This window comes from Zalophus californianus, chromosome 9 (genome assembly GCF_009762305.2).
Source record: "Zalophus californianus isolate mZalCal1 chromosome 9, mZalCal1.pri.v2, whole genome shotgun sequence".
Classification (NCBI taxonomy): Eukaryota; Metazoa; Chordata; class Mammalia; order Carnivora; family Otariidae; genus Zalophus; species Zalophus californianus.
In genome coordinates this window covers 81,489,063-81,507,381 of record NC_045603.1, presented here as the reverse complement: position 1 = coordinate 81,507,381, position 18,319 = coordinate 81,489,063, and the positions used below count along the sequence as shown (strand labels likewise).

Below are 18,319 nucleotides of genomic sequence, written 5' to 3'. Positions count from 1 at the left end.
TTACTGTCTACAGGATCAAATCCAAACTCCTCAGCATGATATATAAGGCCTTCAGAATGAAGACTCATGTCTCTGGCTTCATCCCTTGCACTTCCTACACCTGGTTTTAGCTATGCTTTTTTTCCCCCTCCCCCAACAGCATCATATACTACTGAGCCTCTGCACATGCAGTTCTTTCTTCCTAGATTACTTAATCCTTTAGAGAACCCCTCCTCATCTTGTTTTAAAAAAAAAAACTTTAAAATTCACCCATGTTAAGTATATATTTTTAGTAAATTCACCCAGGTGTGCAACCATTACCACAATCCAGTTTAGAACATTATTATTCTCTCCTTAAGATCCCTCATGTCCATTTTATAGTTAATTATTCCCATTCTCACCTCTAGCCACAGGCAACCATTAATATACTTCCTGTCTCTAAAGATTTGTCTTTTCTGGACTTTTCATATAAATACAATCATATGTGGGTGGTCTTTTGTGTCTCTTACAACTTACTAATAAAACACAACACAATTTAAAAATGGGCAGAAGATTTGAGTAAATATTTCACCAAAGAAGATCTAGTAAAGGATAATAAACACACACAAAAAGATGCTCCACATGATCAGTTATTAGGGAATTCAAATTATAACCCCAGGAATACCACTTCATACTCACTAGAAAGGCTAGAATAAAAAAATAATCACAAATGTTGGCAAGGATGTGAAAGGTGGGAAACCTCATATAATGCGGGCATGTAAAATGGTACAGTTACTCTGAAAAACAATTTGACAGTTTCTTAAAAAGTTAAACATAAATTTATCATTCAACCCAGCAATTCCATTCCCAGGTATATACGCAAGAAAGAGGAAAATGTACATCCACACAAACACTTGCATGCCAATGTTCTCTTAGTCTCTTAAGGCCCAGTTCAATATTCCATACTATGACAAGTCTTCCTTAATGCTCCAGGTGGACCCACTGTCCTGCTCGATAGCACTTTTATCTATTATAGCACCTTACTGTATCGTATTATGAGGCTTTTCCCTGTCTGCCTCTCCTACAACTTTGAAAACTCCTAGAGGAAGGAACTATGTCCCATTTACTCTGTATTTCTTATTGTGTAGCATAATTATGGAATACATGAGTCATTCCCTTCCTAGAATGCTCTCTCCATCTCCACGTGGCTTTCTCCTCACATGCAGGGTTCCACTCACTATTTTTAACTCTTAAATTCAATATAACAAATACAATTATATTGATAAACTAAGTTAGTCATAATTCCTCTTTTTGTTTTTACATTAACAAAATTACTATAATTTTTTAAAGGTAAAAATTAAATATCACCTATAAACAAACTCTCCAAATTTATAGTATTTCCTGGAAAAAAGTTTCCCCATGGGAAGAATTATTGGAATTGTATATTACTGATCACTAATTACTGCAGTCAGAGACAAATTTTACACATTATATTTCCCTGAATCATGTGGGATAACTTATCTTGTCTAATTCTAATTTAATGTGAATAATTTTTAACATAGTAAACATTTAAAAACATTACCATTAAAGGAAAAGTGAAACTCCTAAAGCAATGTGAAGGGTAGAAATTACCTAACTGTTCATTTTGTTGTTTTATAATTTAATGTTTTGATAGACCTATACTGTTATTAATTCATAAGTTATTTTTAGAATATAAATATCTTGTGTCTATGTCTATACAACCAAAAATGTGGATTACTGTAGCTATCATAAAAAAAAAAGTTTAAACTACATAACATTTACCCTTCCTGGTAGAGAAATTCCTAAATTCTCTGCTCCTTTGACTACATAAATGGATTAAGTAATAGCTCTGTGCCTTTATGATGTTCCCAAGCTGTCACCAACTAAGTAAATTCCTCCATAAATATGAATGTAAAATGCTTCACATTAAAAGTAAAGCTAAACCTTTTTCCTCTAGCAGCCTCAAACCTGCATGCATTAATTTACCAGACCAAGACTTCTCAGACTTGAGCCAGCCAACCCCAAATGAGGTATTTGTTAATGATTAGTAAATCATTAGCTTGTATTTCTGCTGGTACTTCTGACTTTGTTCATATTTATTTCACATTCTGGATAACCATGGTTCCACAATCAGAAGTTATAAAGAGGCAGAAAGTGGCTAGTGTTCTTCTGTCTCGGGTTTCCCAATGGCTCACTCCCTATCTCCAGTACTTGTTTGTAATAAGATGTGCAATTTCTAAGTTATTAAGATTAAAATAAATTTTAATCACACCAATCTGAATTGTGCAGTCATTTCAGGAGAGAGTAGGTTTTTCATTTATTTATTTTCATGTGTACTACTATTTTGATATTTTTGTTAATTTATTATTCTTTTAAAACATAATGACATAAGTAATTGTTCAGAGATTATGGCAGATCTAAGACTTCAGCAACTAACAGTTATAACATTCAATAAATAAATTCCAATCCCTATTCATTTCCATCAAGAGCAAACAAAGCAAAGACTCCAGAGTTGCCATAGAAATGTGTAAGATTAGAGATGCAGAGTTTACACACTGTATTTTCTGTTTTAAGGATTTGTGTTATAGCTCTTTTCATTACATAATTATCAAAGCTGATTAAGGTATTGCTGTACCTTCAGCATCCCACCTTGCAACCACAGGATCCTCAAAAAAGATTACATTCTCCTGAACCTCAAGTGTGACCTCTATGGGTGGGAAAGCATTTTCTGTTTCAACGTCTTCTGTAGTTTCTGGAGGATAGATATATTTCTGCAATCCTTCTTTGAGTATCTTTTAAAAATGACCAAAATAACATCAAGTTAGAAGCTGACTGGTAACAATTAAATATGTAAATATTGCTGACTAAACTATATATAATTATTCCTAATAAGTGCTGAAGATTGGTCTCATTTAACTAAAGACTGACTAACAAAATGTCACAACAAAATTAAAAGATGATTGAGGAGGAAAAAAAAATCACTAAATCTGAATTACAGAATCTTCCTATGGTCCAGGTTCTATGCTGGGACTTACTCATCATTTTATTCCTCCAAGTAATCCTACAAGACATATATTTAACAGAGATAACTGGGACTTAGAGAAATCAAAGAATTTGCCAAAGATTACAAAATGACCTCAAGGAGGCACCACAATTCAATAACAGAGCTATAGGACCCTAAATCTCAGATTCTAAAACCTTTGGTTAGGGTGTATAGGTGAAGAGAGAAAAGAATATAAGCAAACATTGTGAGAAGTATAGAAACAAATGGATGAAAGTAAATTAAAAATCACACGGTGGTACCCTTATATAATGCTTTATGTCAATTATATCTCAATAAAGCTGGGGAGAGAAAGTAAATTAAGCCAACAGCAGATTTCCCTGGGACGAAGATTTGTCCATTATTTGAACACAGCAGAGAAAGATCTAGGGAAGGAAGGGTAGGGAAGATTAAGAATGGTAAAAAAATAGAGGAAAAAAACTGGATAGGTAAAAATTCTAGAGGAGGTAGAAGATTACTGAAAAGAGACTTGAATAAAAGGAAGAAGACCTCTTTGTTGGAGAAGAGAAAAACAAGCGTAAAGGAGGATACTTCAGGCTCAAGTGGAGAACATGGAATGGTGATATCAGGACACCAACAAAATTCAAGAACAGATCTTTGAATGAATTCTTGGAAACCCTACCTCTGGCTGGGCCCTTCCTATGGATAAAGAATTTTGAAGGCCTACCTTCCCCAAAGAGATGCCTTTCTGTGACTCCCCATTGTCCTTCAAGTAACCCTGAGGTAGAAAGAGCTGATTCGAATAGATTGTTCAAAGTGGCTACAGACCAGGTTATCTACCTCAGGCAGGCTCTAGTAAGTGCGTTCTCACTTGGGGGAGAAATGGGAAAGGGAGAGCAGTATCATCCCCAAGGGGGTGAAAATTAGTTTGGGGGGCATGAAAAAAATCATACTCTTTTAGGTGTAAAGCACAGCTATCTATTTAGTACATACACAAATATATTGTATATCTATGGTATTAAAATTTCATGGGGTGGGTGGCTAGGAAAGAAAATGTCTACAAAGGCTCCTTAGGCGATAATGGGGAAAAGAATAAAAGTTGAGAAATACCACTCTATTACGAGAATGTACCAAGATCCTTAATAGTAGAACTGTGGGTGAGAAGTGCCTGGCAGTCTATGCACATGATGTGCTGAAGGAGAGAGAAAGAGGTCGGAGAGACAGAACGAGAGGGAGGGGAAGAACTCAGAAAGGCTGGAAAGCAAAAAAGGGAGGAGGAAGGGTCTATGACAATATAACAGGGTATATTTGGGACACAAGCCACCATGAAGTAAAGTTAAAATAAACCAAGTCAATACCAGGGCAAATGTTACTATTTATTGAAACAGGAGTGAGGAAGTCCTTTAAAAATGATCTAACACCTGCTGTCATTAGCCTCCTTACTAAAAGTGTGGAGCATGGATCAGCAACATTGCCATCACCTGGATCTGTGCTTCTCAAACTTAAATGTGCATATGAATCACCTGAGGGTCTTCTTAAAATTCAGATTCAGTAGATCTGAGGTGAAGCACCAAATTATGCATTTCTAACAAGGTTCTAGGTGATGCTGACGCTGCTAGCTCATGGACCACACTTTATACATCAAGGATCCAGACCAGTGGTTCTCAAACTTTGAGGTGTGTTTTGCTAATACACAGACTGCTGAACCTCACCTCCAGACTTTCTGATTCAGTAAAACTGAAATGGGGCCCATGGATTTGCATTTCTAGAAAATTCACAGATGATGCTAATGCTTTTGGTCAAGGGACCACATGTTGGGAACCACTGATCTAGACCAGGGTACACAAACTATGGCCCCTGGAAAATCTGGCCCACCACCAGTTTTTGTAAATAAAGTTTTCATTTATATATGGCTGTCTTACTGTTAGGATGGCAGCACTGAGAGTTGCAACAGAGCTGGTATGGCCACAAAGCTGAAATATTTACCATCTGGCCCTTTACAGAAAAAGTTTGCCAGCATCTTAAATAGACTATCATTAAGACCAAACTGGCACAATCTAAACATAGGTTTACAATTAACATGCATGAATTATAGTTTCAAAATTCGTATTATTTTAGAGTCCTTTCCTTTAGTATCTGATTTAAATTTTATAAATTCAAGACAGTTTAAAATTAGTTTTTCTCTTTATGCTTGCTGAATAGGGTTAAAGTTCATTAGATGTTAGATCATTTAAGATAAAAGTGTGAGAAATTATTTTACTCATAAATTTGATTCAAAAATCAACCTACTTCCACAATCATCCAGCCTTTCATTGGTTTACACTGTGGGGGAAGCTCCAAAATATCCAAGTGGTACACTCCACCCAGGGTTGTGAATTGGCATAAATCAACCTCATTGTCTTCAAAGAAACACGGCTTTTCATTAGCATTCTCTATCAGCAACAACTGTGCTAAAATTAATCAGATTAATTTAGTTTCTAAATAGATTGTAACATTTTGGTATTAGGAGGGAAAGGAAAAAATTCTGATACTGGAAACAGTATTTAGCTACTAAAATGTCAAAAAGTGGTTAATTCAAAACTATTCACAAAGCTAACCTTCAAAGTAGTAATAAACACGTATAATGGTAGGATAAAGGGAGGGCTCCATTTGTGGTTTGTATACCAAAACTTTAAGAATTTGTATGTAATAAGCATGTTACTATTAAAATAACTTCAAAAATATATTGTAGAGGAGGAAAAATAATTTTCCCTCTTCCTTCTGAGTTCTCGGCTGAACTTTTATAATAAAAGATTAACAAGAGAAAAAACCATTCATTTATTAAAATATGTATACCTCGTGTAAACATGGGAGATTACCCAGGGAAAAATGAGTAATCTGAAGAGGTGGCTCAGCACTCTGTTTTATACAGCATCTTCAACCAAGAACAACAAACTTGTGGGGAAATGACAAAGGAAAGGAGTTTTAGGTTTTTGAGGGTAGAGAAAAGGACTAGTAAGTAAAGTTTGTTATGCAGATTCCTCTGGTTCTCTCTAGGCTGACAGGGTCTGAAATTATCTCTGGGCATTAACCATTGTCCCTCTTGGTAGAGAGAGAAGGAGTGACACCTTTGAAATTTTATGTCTTGTTTTTAGGCAAATAGGAAGGTAGGCAGCTTTTCTTACATCTGCACCTTTTCAGTCGCTCTTAACTTAAAATATCCTTATGCCAAAGTGGCATATTTTGGGGTGGCATATTCTGCTACCTTTATTATAAAAATATGAAAAAGTGAATTAAGACAAAATTTGATAACTGATAAATTAATGTTTTTAAATTGGACACTATGGGGCTAAAAATCTGAAAAAAGAAAGTAAAATGGTGAAAAACATAAATTTTGGACCATATATTAAAGCTAATTTTCTTTTTCAACAAAAACAGGCCCAGCTCATAAAAAAAAAAGAGGGATAGAGGCTTTAAAGTGAAGAACTGAACTGGATAATCCCTTCTGTTTAGAAATTTTATGGGGAAATTCTATAATTCCATAATTCTCAGTGAACAATCAAGGGAATATTTTAAGTCACATATCACTAAGACCTATCACCAAAAGTCTTTCAGTGTAGTGCTCTAGATAAGAAAGGGAAATCAGACCACTTATAGGTTCCACCCTTTACTTGCTGTGTGACCTTATGCAAGATACGCTAATTAACATGTCTTTTCTCCCTTTCCTCTACAAAAGAGATATTAATATCTACCTTATTGAATTTGGGGGAGTTGTGAGTTAATACATGTAAAAAGCTTAGAACTGGTGCCAGACACAGAGTAAAACTTAGGATGTGTTAGTCTTATTATTTATCATTATAATTTTCCTCTCCCATGAAAGGAAGCACACTTGAGAAGTCACTGAATTTAACCCATGGAGATCAGACACTAAAAATTAATGACAATATGCAAAGAAAATTCCAGTTAAGCAATTGTCCTTTTTCCCCTGTATACCTTCAATAAAATGCAGACTTTAATTTTCAAATTTATCTAGTTAATAATCCATTTACCTAAAAAGAAAGAAAAAGAATACCATATCCAATTTCAGACAATTATGATATATATATATATTATTCAGGGATTACCATATAGAAAACCTCAATATTATTGACAGAGATTCATGGACTATAGTATCCTAATTCTAGCAGGAAAATTACCTCCTCAAGGTTATAGAAAAGTTTTAAAGATATAAACCTAGTTGGCTGCTGAAACAAGTGTGTTGGAAAAAGTGAAGAAGTAGACAAGAAGTATGTTATGACAAATATGCTAAGAAATCTATAGAATCTATTGAATGTAGAAAATTTCTTAGAAGTTCCTGGGAAGTGATGTACATAAATCTCAAACTAAAAGATCTGCAAATTAGACATCACTATCATTTTGACATTTTTAAACTCTCTCAAATTTCTATTTTCCAAGATAAGACTGAATACAAAAGTGCTGAGAAATTTATGATTATGTATGTGTGTTTGTGAATATTCATTACAACATTGTAATAATAATTAGAAATAACCTTACTATCAATAAAGACTTAAAGAATCTTCCATTATTGGATGGAATTATATAGCTACTAAAAAGTAAGTTTATTAATGTGTTCTAACTTAGGATAGTGTTGAATATTATTCATTTAAGTAGAATATGCATTATGTTCTATGTATGTATGTATGTAGAATATGTTACATAAAACAACAAATATTATTGATAAAAAAGTAACTTTCAACATTTGTATGGTATTTCATGGTTTCATTAAAAATCAAGAGAGCTACAGAGAGAAGAAATACAAATAGGAGAAATTCTGTTCATATTGGTTATTTCAGAAGAGGGATTATGAAGAATTTTCACTTTAAATATATTCTGCAACATCTGAACTTTTTTATAATGACCCTGCATTTCTGTTGTAAGCAGGAATATCCCAATAAAGTTAAATTCTACAAATGTAATTTAGAAGAATACCTGATAAAACTGTTTCACTTAATAATTTCATCTCCAGTTCAAATTTTGTGGCTTCAGGTTCTTCCTGGACAAAACTCTACAGAAAACACAAGGACAGATGGGTATGCTTGTCAGTGTCTGCTGCAGCCCAGATTCATTCTTCACTCTCTCTCTGCTCCAGTTTCCACTTCGGATGCCTGCTACTTTAATTCTTGGGCCCCAAACTGACACTCGCTCTGGCAGAAAAAATGGACTCAAAAACAGTATTTTAAAAATCAGTGAAAACGAGAGCATATCTCCACAGAACCTCACGAGGGTAGGAGCTAGTCTGCTCAGATTCTCTGATGACAGTCATCAAGGATAAAATAAGATGAGGAGGCAATGCAAGCTATAGAAATATTTATATTTACATTTTGATTTTAGCCAAGATTTAGATTTTCCTTGACTGTGGCAATCAGCTCGCTGATAGACTGATTCCAAAGCCCGCTTTTGGGTGAGCCTCTCAAGGAAATTAAAGATGCCATGCACCAAGTAATGTACAAGATACTATGCTGTAATGTAGTAAAGTGAGCATTTCAACAGGAGGACATAAGATCTAGAATGTATATCTAAATCTGCCACTAACTTACTTTTGTAACCTTGAGCAAGTCATTGAACCATTTTGGGCCCCAAATTCCTGCTTTACCAACATATTGGATACTGAACTGTGTGCCAGACATAATGACACAACGTGTAAACAATCCTAAGAGATGGCTGTTATCTTCATTTTACAAAAAAAGGAAACTGAAGCTTAGGGAAATAACTGTTTTAAGAATCAAATAAAATAATAGAAGAATTTTGTACACAGTAAAGCTGTGTACACTGTAAAAATTTGGCTTGTGTGTGCTAATATTTGCTAACTGGATGATATCCAGTAAACTTCATTTGACCCCATATACCATCTGTACTTCTAGAGCAATAGAAAAATCTTGTATCAGAATTTTAGTCAGAAGCTAGTTAATCCCATCATGTGTCTCATCCTCAACCACTATACAGAGCCTAGTCTCCCTTAATAAATTATCTTTTCGCTTATTCTTGTCACTGTATTGTCCTGTGTCTTCCTCTTGACCAGTTTTAAAAACTACTCCATTCTCTGCCAACCCTTTCCATGGCACCTCTGAAACTTCTCATTCACCAACTCATTCATTGAAAGAATTTTAACAGAGTGCCTAAATTGTACAGGCATTGCCAGATACTAGGAATAAACAACAACAAAAAAGGTCCCTGACTCGAGGTGCTCCCAGTCTATTAAGGAAAGCAGGTAAACAAATAGTTATAATACAATTTTGTGGGTACTACAGTAAAAAGTCAGGGGATCCATAATAGGAATATAAAGGAGGAATAGTTAATATTCCGTGAGTGAGTGAAGATAGGAAATGCTACCCAAAGGTGGTAAAGTTTGAACTAAATCTTGAAAGATAATTAGGTCTTCCTGAAAAAATGGTGGGATAGAATTCCAAGTGTGAGTGAAGGCAGAAAGGCATGAAGCAAAACAGAGTTCCAAACACCCCAAGTACTCAGGTATGATTGAGGTGAGACATACTGAGAAGGTGTAAAAATCTGAAGCTGGAGAGAGACAGGGGCCAGAGTGTAGAGTTTAGATGACACTCTAAAGACTAGAATTTCTCCTATGGGTAAAAGAGAGCCCCAAAAGGACTTAATAGGAAAGTGGAGTGAAGAAGTTTGCATTTGGAAAGAGTATTCTGGTGGCCAGCTGACGAATGGATTCCTCAGTGGAGAGTAAGAAGTCCAAAGTAAGAGGATCAGGGCCTAACTCAAGGTAGAAGTAATCAGGTTCATTAGAAGGAGCATATATGAGAGATGACACAGAGGTAGAATCAACATAACTTGGATGGTAACTTGATATAGAAGACAAGGGACAGGTGAAGGCTGATTTTCAGGTGTCTGGCTTAGGTAATAAAGTACATGGTGATACAGTTATCAGGAAAAGACAAGGAGGAAGGACAAGTCTGGGGGAAAAGTAGTGAATTCAATTGTGGATATGTTGAATTTGAGGTGCCCATGGACATCCAGGTGGCCTTTGACATTATCATTAAAAAGCCAGTTGCATTTCTTTCTTACAGGAAGGATTATGATCATTAAAAATACCAAAGATACCAGGCCAATAAGCAAGGCAGGCTTTCCAATTCACATCTTCAAAAAGTTGAGAATTCTTCAGAGTTTAGACCAAACTGGTTTCTTACCTTGCAGGAAAACTAAAAATTTAGATTTCTCAAAGGAGCTTTTCCCTTGATAACCACAGTACTACAGCAGGCAACAACAGGAATTTATCAGCTTCTGTGTTATCACATAACAGAATAATCTGGTATTTAACATACTACTTTACATAATTCAGAATTTTTACTATTTTATGTTACTCTTTAGCTCAACTGATTTTTTTCTGAAGCTAGACCACTTGATGCAGGAAGCAATGTGTCAATTTACATTCTGGTGCAAGCTCCTTCATCTTGCTCACTCCTCCAGGAAGTCTTCCTGTCATTGCAGCTGTGCCACCAGAATGGACTCCTGCACAAAACTTAAGCTCCAAACCGCATCTGTTGGCAATATAATCCTTCACAGTTTTATACATGAAGTTCCTTGCGTTAGTTATGAAGCTGAAAAAAATGTTTTTCTTCATATTATGTTTTATATCTGATCATGAAAAGTCCTGTTTCATCATAATTGTTTTACAAAATTGGCTATTTTCCATGGATTTTTTTTTCTTCTTCTCCAAATAAACTTCAGTAGTGCTTTGTCAAGTCTCAAAAATTACCAACTGGAATTTTTACCTGAATTGCACTAAATTTATACATGTATAATAAATCTATAAAAACAACACTTTCTAAAAACTGTTTGCCTGGAAACAGGCAGTGAGACCTGGGCTCAAAAGATACAGGAATTGGCTTATAATGTGGGAAGAACTTCACAGAACACTAGCAAAGTATTTTTTATTGCAACTTGATAAATGTGCAGATATTGTAACATGGAAAAATTTTAATATATACATGATTTGAATTTGATATAAAACAACCTGGATCATGAATAAGATCAGTGGAAACAGAATAGAAATTCCAGAAATAGATCTCATGATCCACTTGGGAACTTAGCATTTGGCATTTCAGATCAATAGGAAAAACCTAGGTTCATATGGTAAGTGTTTTGAGACAGTTGGCTAAGATTTGAAATAAAATAAATTTAGATTCTTCCCACTTTACACTAAAATAAATTCCAGATGGAGAAAAGATTTAAATGTAAAAACATAACTAAACCAATCAAAAGTCACAAAAATCATGCATGTATTTGATGAGACAGTATATGTTGATATCAACAATTATCAGTGCAGTAGGTGATCTTAATATTGCACATCTGCAAAACATCAGCACTGACTACAAGTTGGTCTAGAATTCTATTGTCCATCAAAAGAATATCCATATAAAGGAAGTTCATTGATCTGAAATCCTATTTTTTCATCAAAAGGTGGTTTAAATTTAGAGCTTCAGAATAAATTGTTGGAATTGGTTCTTCATAAGGAATTAAAATGAATTTTGAAAATACAGTGTCATTTGCTTCATCTTGTCAAAAAGCTAAGGATGATTATCCTGAGTTTGCTGAAGTCTCATTTATTCCCATGGCTTTATACCATCTGTAGGCCAGTGGTTTCCAGATCTACGCTAGTGATGCTCTTCGGGACACCACCATCTGTACTGCTCAACTGTAGAAGTGCAGCGCACAATGCACACGTGGACATGTAGCTGTGCCTGACTGCTCAGAGCTCCAGGTTCACATCTGCCTACTTGACGTTTCCATTTGTGTGTCCCCAAAGTACCATGCCCAAAATAGAACTCTTGTTTCACTGTCACTCTCAACCAGTTCAGCCCATTCCTGTGCATCTTAGTAAACTGTATCACCATCTGCTTAGTTTCCCAAAATAAAAACTCCACAGGATTATTTATTTTACCTGCAAAACATGTCCCAAACATATCCACCTTTCCATGTCTCTTACTACCACCTTCAACCAAGCACCACTGCTTCTCATGCTTCCCCACTGCTATTTAACCAGATGCTGGGCTTCTACTCTGACCCTGCACAACCCATTCTCTACATAGTAGCCAGAATCACTTTGCAAAGCTATAAATCATGATCATGCTACCCTCCCACTTAAACCCTCTAATGGCTTCCCACCTTAACTTCTTACTCTGGCCTGCAAAGCCCTGCTTCTTCTGGCTTCCGCTCTCCTCTCTGATGTCATCACACACCACTTTCCTCCTTCCACCATATGTCAGGCCACTGGCCTTCTTACCTGGCACTCATTTCTGTCTCATGATGTTTGTAGTAATTGTACTCTCAGACTAGAATATTTTTACCCTATTACAATAGCTGATTCCTTTTAGTCATTCTCAGCTTAATTAATAATTCATTATACAAGCCCCCCCCAACCACCCAATCTAGTTACCACCAGTCACTTCCATAATCCTGTTTAATTCTGTGCATGATATTTACTACTGTTTTCCAGTTTTTCTTATTTATTGTTGGTTTCTTGTGACTTGTATATAAATCATGAGAGCAAGAATCTCATTTGCCCTTTCACCATTGTCCTTTGAGGAGAGAACAGTACCTGCATACATAGGTAGACATTCAATAAATATTTGTTGAGTAAAGAAATAAGCACAAGGTCCAGGGTCTGACCATGAAAATGGGTCAATGAAGGAAATTTGTGGGAAGTTGAAGGTCACTGAATGTTAATGCTATATTTTTTACATGGATTACGGTTATTCTCATGGATTTTAAATTTATCATGATGCCAAGAAGTACCTGAATCTCTAAGGATATTTCATGTTTTCACACTTTTCCCCATAACCAGAATAATTTCCTTTCCTTCTCATCTAAACTTCTCCATGCCTATCAAAAGATTTAGTTCAAATGTTACCTCATCAGAGAAGACTTCTTCTATTCACTCTATTTTTCTTTTGGATTAAATGTGGTCTCTTAACTCCCATCCATAATCTCTCTCATTGCACATATCAAAATATATGGTAACTGTTACTGTTCTCCACGAGATTGTTAGTTCATTGAAAATAAAGATCATGTTGAATTTCTTATAGAAGGTGCTTAATAATGTTTTATATATATCTACTCATATTTGTTAAATTTTGTATCTTTTTAGAGTATCTTAAAGACAAAGACTATTTTTAACTTGAGCTTTAAAAAGTTCAAAGGCCCATATATCATGCATGCCTCTTAGATCACTACAATATTTCTGAAGGTGACTATCATCTTTTTAAAAAAAAAAGTCTCATAAATGTGTGACAACGAGGCTTTTCTAAAAATTTTCTAAGATATATAAATTGGGAAGACAATATTACCCAACACCTATAATTTTATTGTATTAGTATTACACATTTAAATTAACTAAAAATATGGTATTAAGAGCCCCCTAGTGGCAAAGTTCTTAATAGACCTATGGAAAAAAAGATAATCCGGATCATCTTCAAAGAGATTTAATTTTTTTAACAAGGTGCTAAATACTTGTTATTTGTGATCATATCATGTATCACATACAACTCGGATATCTTGGGTAATTCCTGCATTATTATACTAATAATTTGTCTTGCAATCAGCTCCCAAATTCATTAAAAAGATAGGGGAAATATATTTATATTAAAATATGCCAACCTAAAATTTTAAAGGTAAGCAGTTTACCCTAAATGAAAAAAGAAAGTTGTAAAAATAAAGAAGTCTCTTCCTCTAAAGCCAAAATATACTAAGTTTTCCTACTGATGTTACAGGTAGTCCCTAATATACACATACACTTAAACAAACTCATGTACCCAGACATATACAAGTTAAATTTCATGAAATTTACATGCCAATTAAAAAAATTTAGAATACCCTTGCCAAACAAAACAATGTTGTGGCTGACATTTAGGGTTATGATAGTCCCTATACTGCTGTGATTATAATATAGGAATACAAACCTAATTGCTTTTCATATATATTGTTTCAAATTCACTCTGAGTTCCAAATGGACTACAAGGGGCACATTTCCGGAGGCGTTGTGGTGGAAGTGAAGCCTCCCTATCACCACTTCTGTCAGATCACTACAGGGATCAGGACTGCTGAGAACAGGGTCCCAAGAATCTCTATTGACGAGCTTGAAGATTCCCTAAACATAGTATAAGTGGTTCCCAGCACACTCAACTGTAATTGAAAGGGTCTTAAGCATCTCTAATACAGAATAACTTAAATGCGGATAGTGGCTGATTCCTTAAAATGGGTGGCTGTTCTGTTATGTAGGTTGTTCACAACAAATCAGACTTAAGTCAGGGCCTACTTTTAATCACTTAACCATACATTCATTCACTTATTTCAAATAAACGTTCTTTGAGCCCCTACCATGTACCAGGCCCTGTGCTTATAGTAAATACAAACTCTGTCAAGATATTCTTGTCCTCAAGATCATAATTATTGTTTAAGGTTAAGAATTCTGATAATTAAACAGAATAAGAATGGAGTAGAGACATCTAATCTAGCCTGAAGGGGAAAACTCTATATATAGAGGTAAAATTTAAGGTAAGTCTTTAAAGACAGAGAATTTAGGTGTAGTGGACAAGGATGATGGGTGGAAGAGAATTTCACAATGACAAAATAGCAAATAGGACATCACAGAAGCTTATGAACTTTCTCCCTTTAAAATAAAAAAAGGAAATATATTGTTTCATTTTCTATTAGAACAGTAATGTGTGGGAAAAAAAAGTGTGTTGAGTACTTGCTTTTTGAAAATGCAAACAATATATAAGAGTAAAGAAATTTTTAAAATCACTGATAATATAGAATCATCTCACCTTTCTCACACTCCCCACACCTGACCACCAAAATAGCCACTGTTTGGTGACAAGCCTTCCAGATTTTTTTCTATGCATTAACAAGTAACAAAAATCCCCTCACAAAACAGAATCCTATGGCTAATACCATTTTGTAACTTGAATAAGTATCTTAACAATACATTTTTGGTATCTTTCTATATAAAAGTATACAGGTTCCAGTTCAAGATGGTGATGTAGGAGGATCTTGAACCCACCTCCTCCCACAGACACATCAAAACTACAGCTACATATGGAACAGTTTCCTCTGGGGCCGGGCAGGGAGGGGGGAGCCCAAAACTAGCTGAGTGACTCCCACACATCGGGTGAATGAGAAAAAACCCACATCAAAGTGGGTAGGAAAGGCTGAGATACAATCTTGCCATAAATCCCACCTCCCTGCAGTGACCCACAATCAGGAGGGAATACATAAACACCATCTTCTCGCTGAGGACTGAAGCATTTGAACCCCCTATCTAGCACCCTAACTTTTAAAACCTGCAATTGGGAGACCAGCCCCTAAAATACCTAGCTTTGACTGCCGGGGGGGCTTGTGTCTACAAAACCCACAGGGCTATATAGCAAGCTGAGAAAGAGTTAAAAGGTTCCTGTGCATGACTTACCATCCCCAGGGCCTAGTGCAGAAGCTGCTGACTGAAAATCACCCTTTCTGGGAAAGAGGCTTATTTGCTTATCTTAAAGCACAGGGCTGAGGGCCAGGCATCTAATTTAACACACATCTAGGAGCCTACTGAATTCCTCTTCAAAAGCAGAAGCCAGTGGGTACCATCTCTGTGTTCTCCCTCTGTCTAGCTCCAGATTCCAGTATCTCCCAGAAAGGAGCTTGTAACCTTTTTCTGTGTGTGATTTTTGCAGCTGCCCCCCAAGGGGACACCTTTAGATTGCCTGGCTCTGGTGACCAGCAGGGCTCACATACAAGAGTCCCATAAGACGATAACAAATATAGAAAGGGTTCTTAACTGGCCACCATCCCCAGGGCATAGCAGAGAGGCAAAAGACCCAGGAGCTTAGTCTTTTTGTGAAAGCGGCTTATTAACTTATCTAAATAGCTGTGGCCTGAGGGGCAGGCTCCTAATTAAAAACACATCTAAGGGCCAACTGTAATCCTCCCCAGAGACTGCAATGGGGGGGGGTCTCTCTGCCCCGTGCACCCCCCCACCGCCCCCGGGCTCTAGAGCACCAGTATTTAGCAGAGGGGAGTTCGTACACGTGCCTGGTGCCCTAGTTCCCTGGTTTTTGTGGCTGCTGCCCAGGGGACACCTCTTGATTGCCTGGGGATGGTGGCCAGTGGGGCTTGTATTCATGAGTTCAACAAAACAGTTGCAAAGAAAGAAACAGTCTTAACCGGCTATCACCGCAGGGCTTAGCTCAGCGGGAGCAAACAAAAATATCCTTCCTCCAGTAGTCCCTTGAAAGATGTATATTTGCATACTTTAAAAGCTGCTACCCGAAGGCCTGGATTCCAATTAGCCTGAACCTAGGTTGCTGACTGAGACTTTGGGAAACTCAACTACTGAGAGCCACCAAAAATAAAGTAGGCTGCTTTGGACAATCACAAAAGATCAAGAGACAATGAAGAGCTAGGGCAGGGTTGAATGATACATTTTATCTGCTACATGAGGCCACTCCAAGACTGGGAAAGGTGGCTGTTTAACGTACAGAAACCAACACAGAGAGTCAAGTAAAATGAAGAAACAAAGGAATATATTCTAAAGGGAAGAACAAGATAAAACCTCAGAAAAGACCTTACTGAACTGAAGATAAGTGGTTTATCTGATAAGGGTTAAAAACCATGGTCATAAAGATAACTCACCACGATGAAAAGAAGGGATGAACAAAGTGAGATTTTCAATGAAGAGATAGGAAAATATAAGAGTGTGTAATAGAGCTAACGAATACAATAAATGAACTGAAAAATACAATTAATAAACTCAAAGACAGGGCAGTGGAATTCACCCAATCAGAGCCGAGAAAGAGAGAGAAAGTGTGGAGATAGCTTTAGAGACTTACAAACATTACACAGACCAACATTCACATTATAGGGGTCCCAGAAGGAGAAGAGAGAAGGGGGTAAAAAACTTATTTGAAGAAAGAATGACTGGAAACTTCCTTTACCCTGGGGAAGAAAACAAACATCCAGATCCAGGAAGCCCAGAAAGTTCCAAAAAAGATGAACCCAAACAGACCCACACCAAGACACATAATTAAAGTGTCGAAAGTAAAAGACAAGGAGAGAATCTGAAAAGCAACAAGAGAAAAATATTTCATGACATACAAGGTAGCCCCCATAAAACAGTGAGCAAATTTTTTTCAGCAGAAAGTTTGCAGTCCAGAAGAGAGTGTCACAATTTACTGTGCTAAAACAAAAAAACAAAAAAACAAAAAAACAAAAAAACCTGCCACAATGATAACTGGCAAAGTTATCATCCAGAACTGGAGGAGAGATAAAGAGCTTTCCAGACAAGCAAAAGGTTAAGAGTTCATCACCACTAGACCAGCCTTAGAAATGTTAAAATGGCTTCTTCAAACTGAAACAAAAGGGTATTAATTAGTAACAGGAAAAAACAAGAAAGTAGAAGTCTCAGTGGTAAAGGTAAATATATAGTAAAATTCAGAATAATTAATGTTGTAAAGATGGTGAGTCAATTTCTCATAAAGCCTATAAAGGTCAAAATAGAAAAGTAGTAAAAATAACTATGACTACAATAATTTGTTAAGGAATACACAAGATAAAAAGATGTAATTGGTGACATCAAAACCATCAAACGTGGTGGGAGTAAAAATACAGAGTTCTAGAATGTGTTCAAACTTAAATTGTTATCAACTTAAAATAGACTGTTATAAATATGTTGTTTTATGTAAGCCTCACAGTATCCACAAAGCACAGAACTTATTATAGACACACAAAGATTAAAGAGAAAAGAATCAAAGCATACCACCACAAATCAAAAGTAAGAGAGCAAGAAAAGAAGAACAAACAGAGGACTTACAAAATTACTAGAAGACAATGAACAAAATGTCAGTAAGTAAATATTTATCAATAATTATTTCAAACGTAAACCAGCTAAATTCTCCAATCAAAAGACATAGAGTGGCTAAATCATAAAAAAAAGAAGACCTATCCATAGGCTGCCTAAGAGATTCACTTCAGATGTAAAGACAAACACACACACACACACACACACACTGTGTGAAGGGATGGAAAAAAATACTCCAGGCAAACAGAAACCAAAAGAAAGATAAGGTACCAGCACTTTTATCAGACAAAGACTTTAAGATAAAGACTAATAAGAGATAAAAGTCATTACATAATGATAAAGGGGTCAATCTAACAAGAACATATAACATAAACATTTATATACCCAACATAGGAGCACCTAAATATAGAAAGCAATTATTAACAGATCTAAAGGGAGAAATAGACAGCAATAGAATAATAGTAGGGGGCTTTAATACCCCACTTTCATCAATT

The 18,319-nt window shown here is 35.9% G+C and overlaps 1 protein-coding gene across 9 annotated transcripts in view; it reads right to left on the bottom strand.

Moving 5' to 3' along the window:
- CFAP94 (cilia and flagella associated protein 94) overlaps nt 1-18,319 on the bottom strand; it is a 59,425-nt gene that overhangs the window by 3,941 nt on the left and 37,165 nt on the right. For 5 of the 9 annotated variants that reach the window (XM_027593028.1, XM_027593033.1, XM_027593030.2 and 2 more), the window contains 3 exons: nt 7,949-8,024; nt 5,270-5,430; nt 2,615-2,771 (listed from right to left, as the gene is read on the bottom strand). In XM_027593028.1, the coding sequence (XP_027448829.1) occupies nt 2,615-2,771; nt 5,270-5,430; nt 7,949-8,024 (394 nt within the window). The remainder of the gene's footprint in view (nt 1-2,614; nt 2,772-5,269; nt 5,431-7,948; nt 8,025-18,319) is intronic. The other 4 variants (XM_027593031.1, XM_027593036.1, XM_027593035.1 and 1 more) reach the window with 3 other exon arrangements.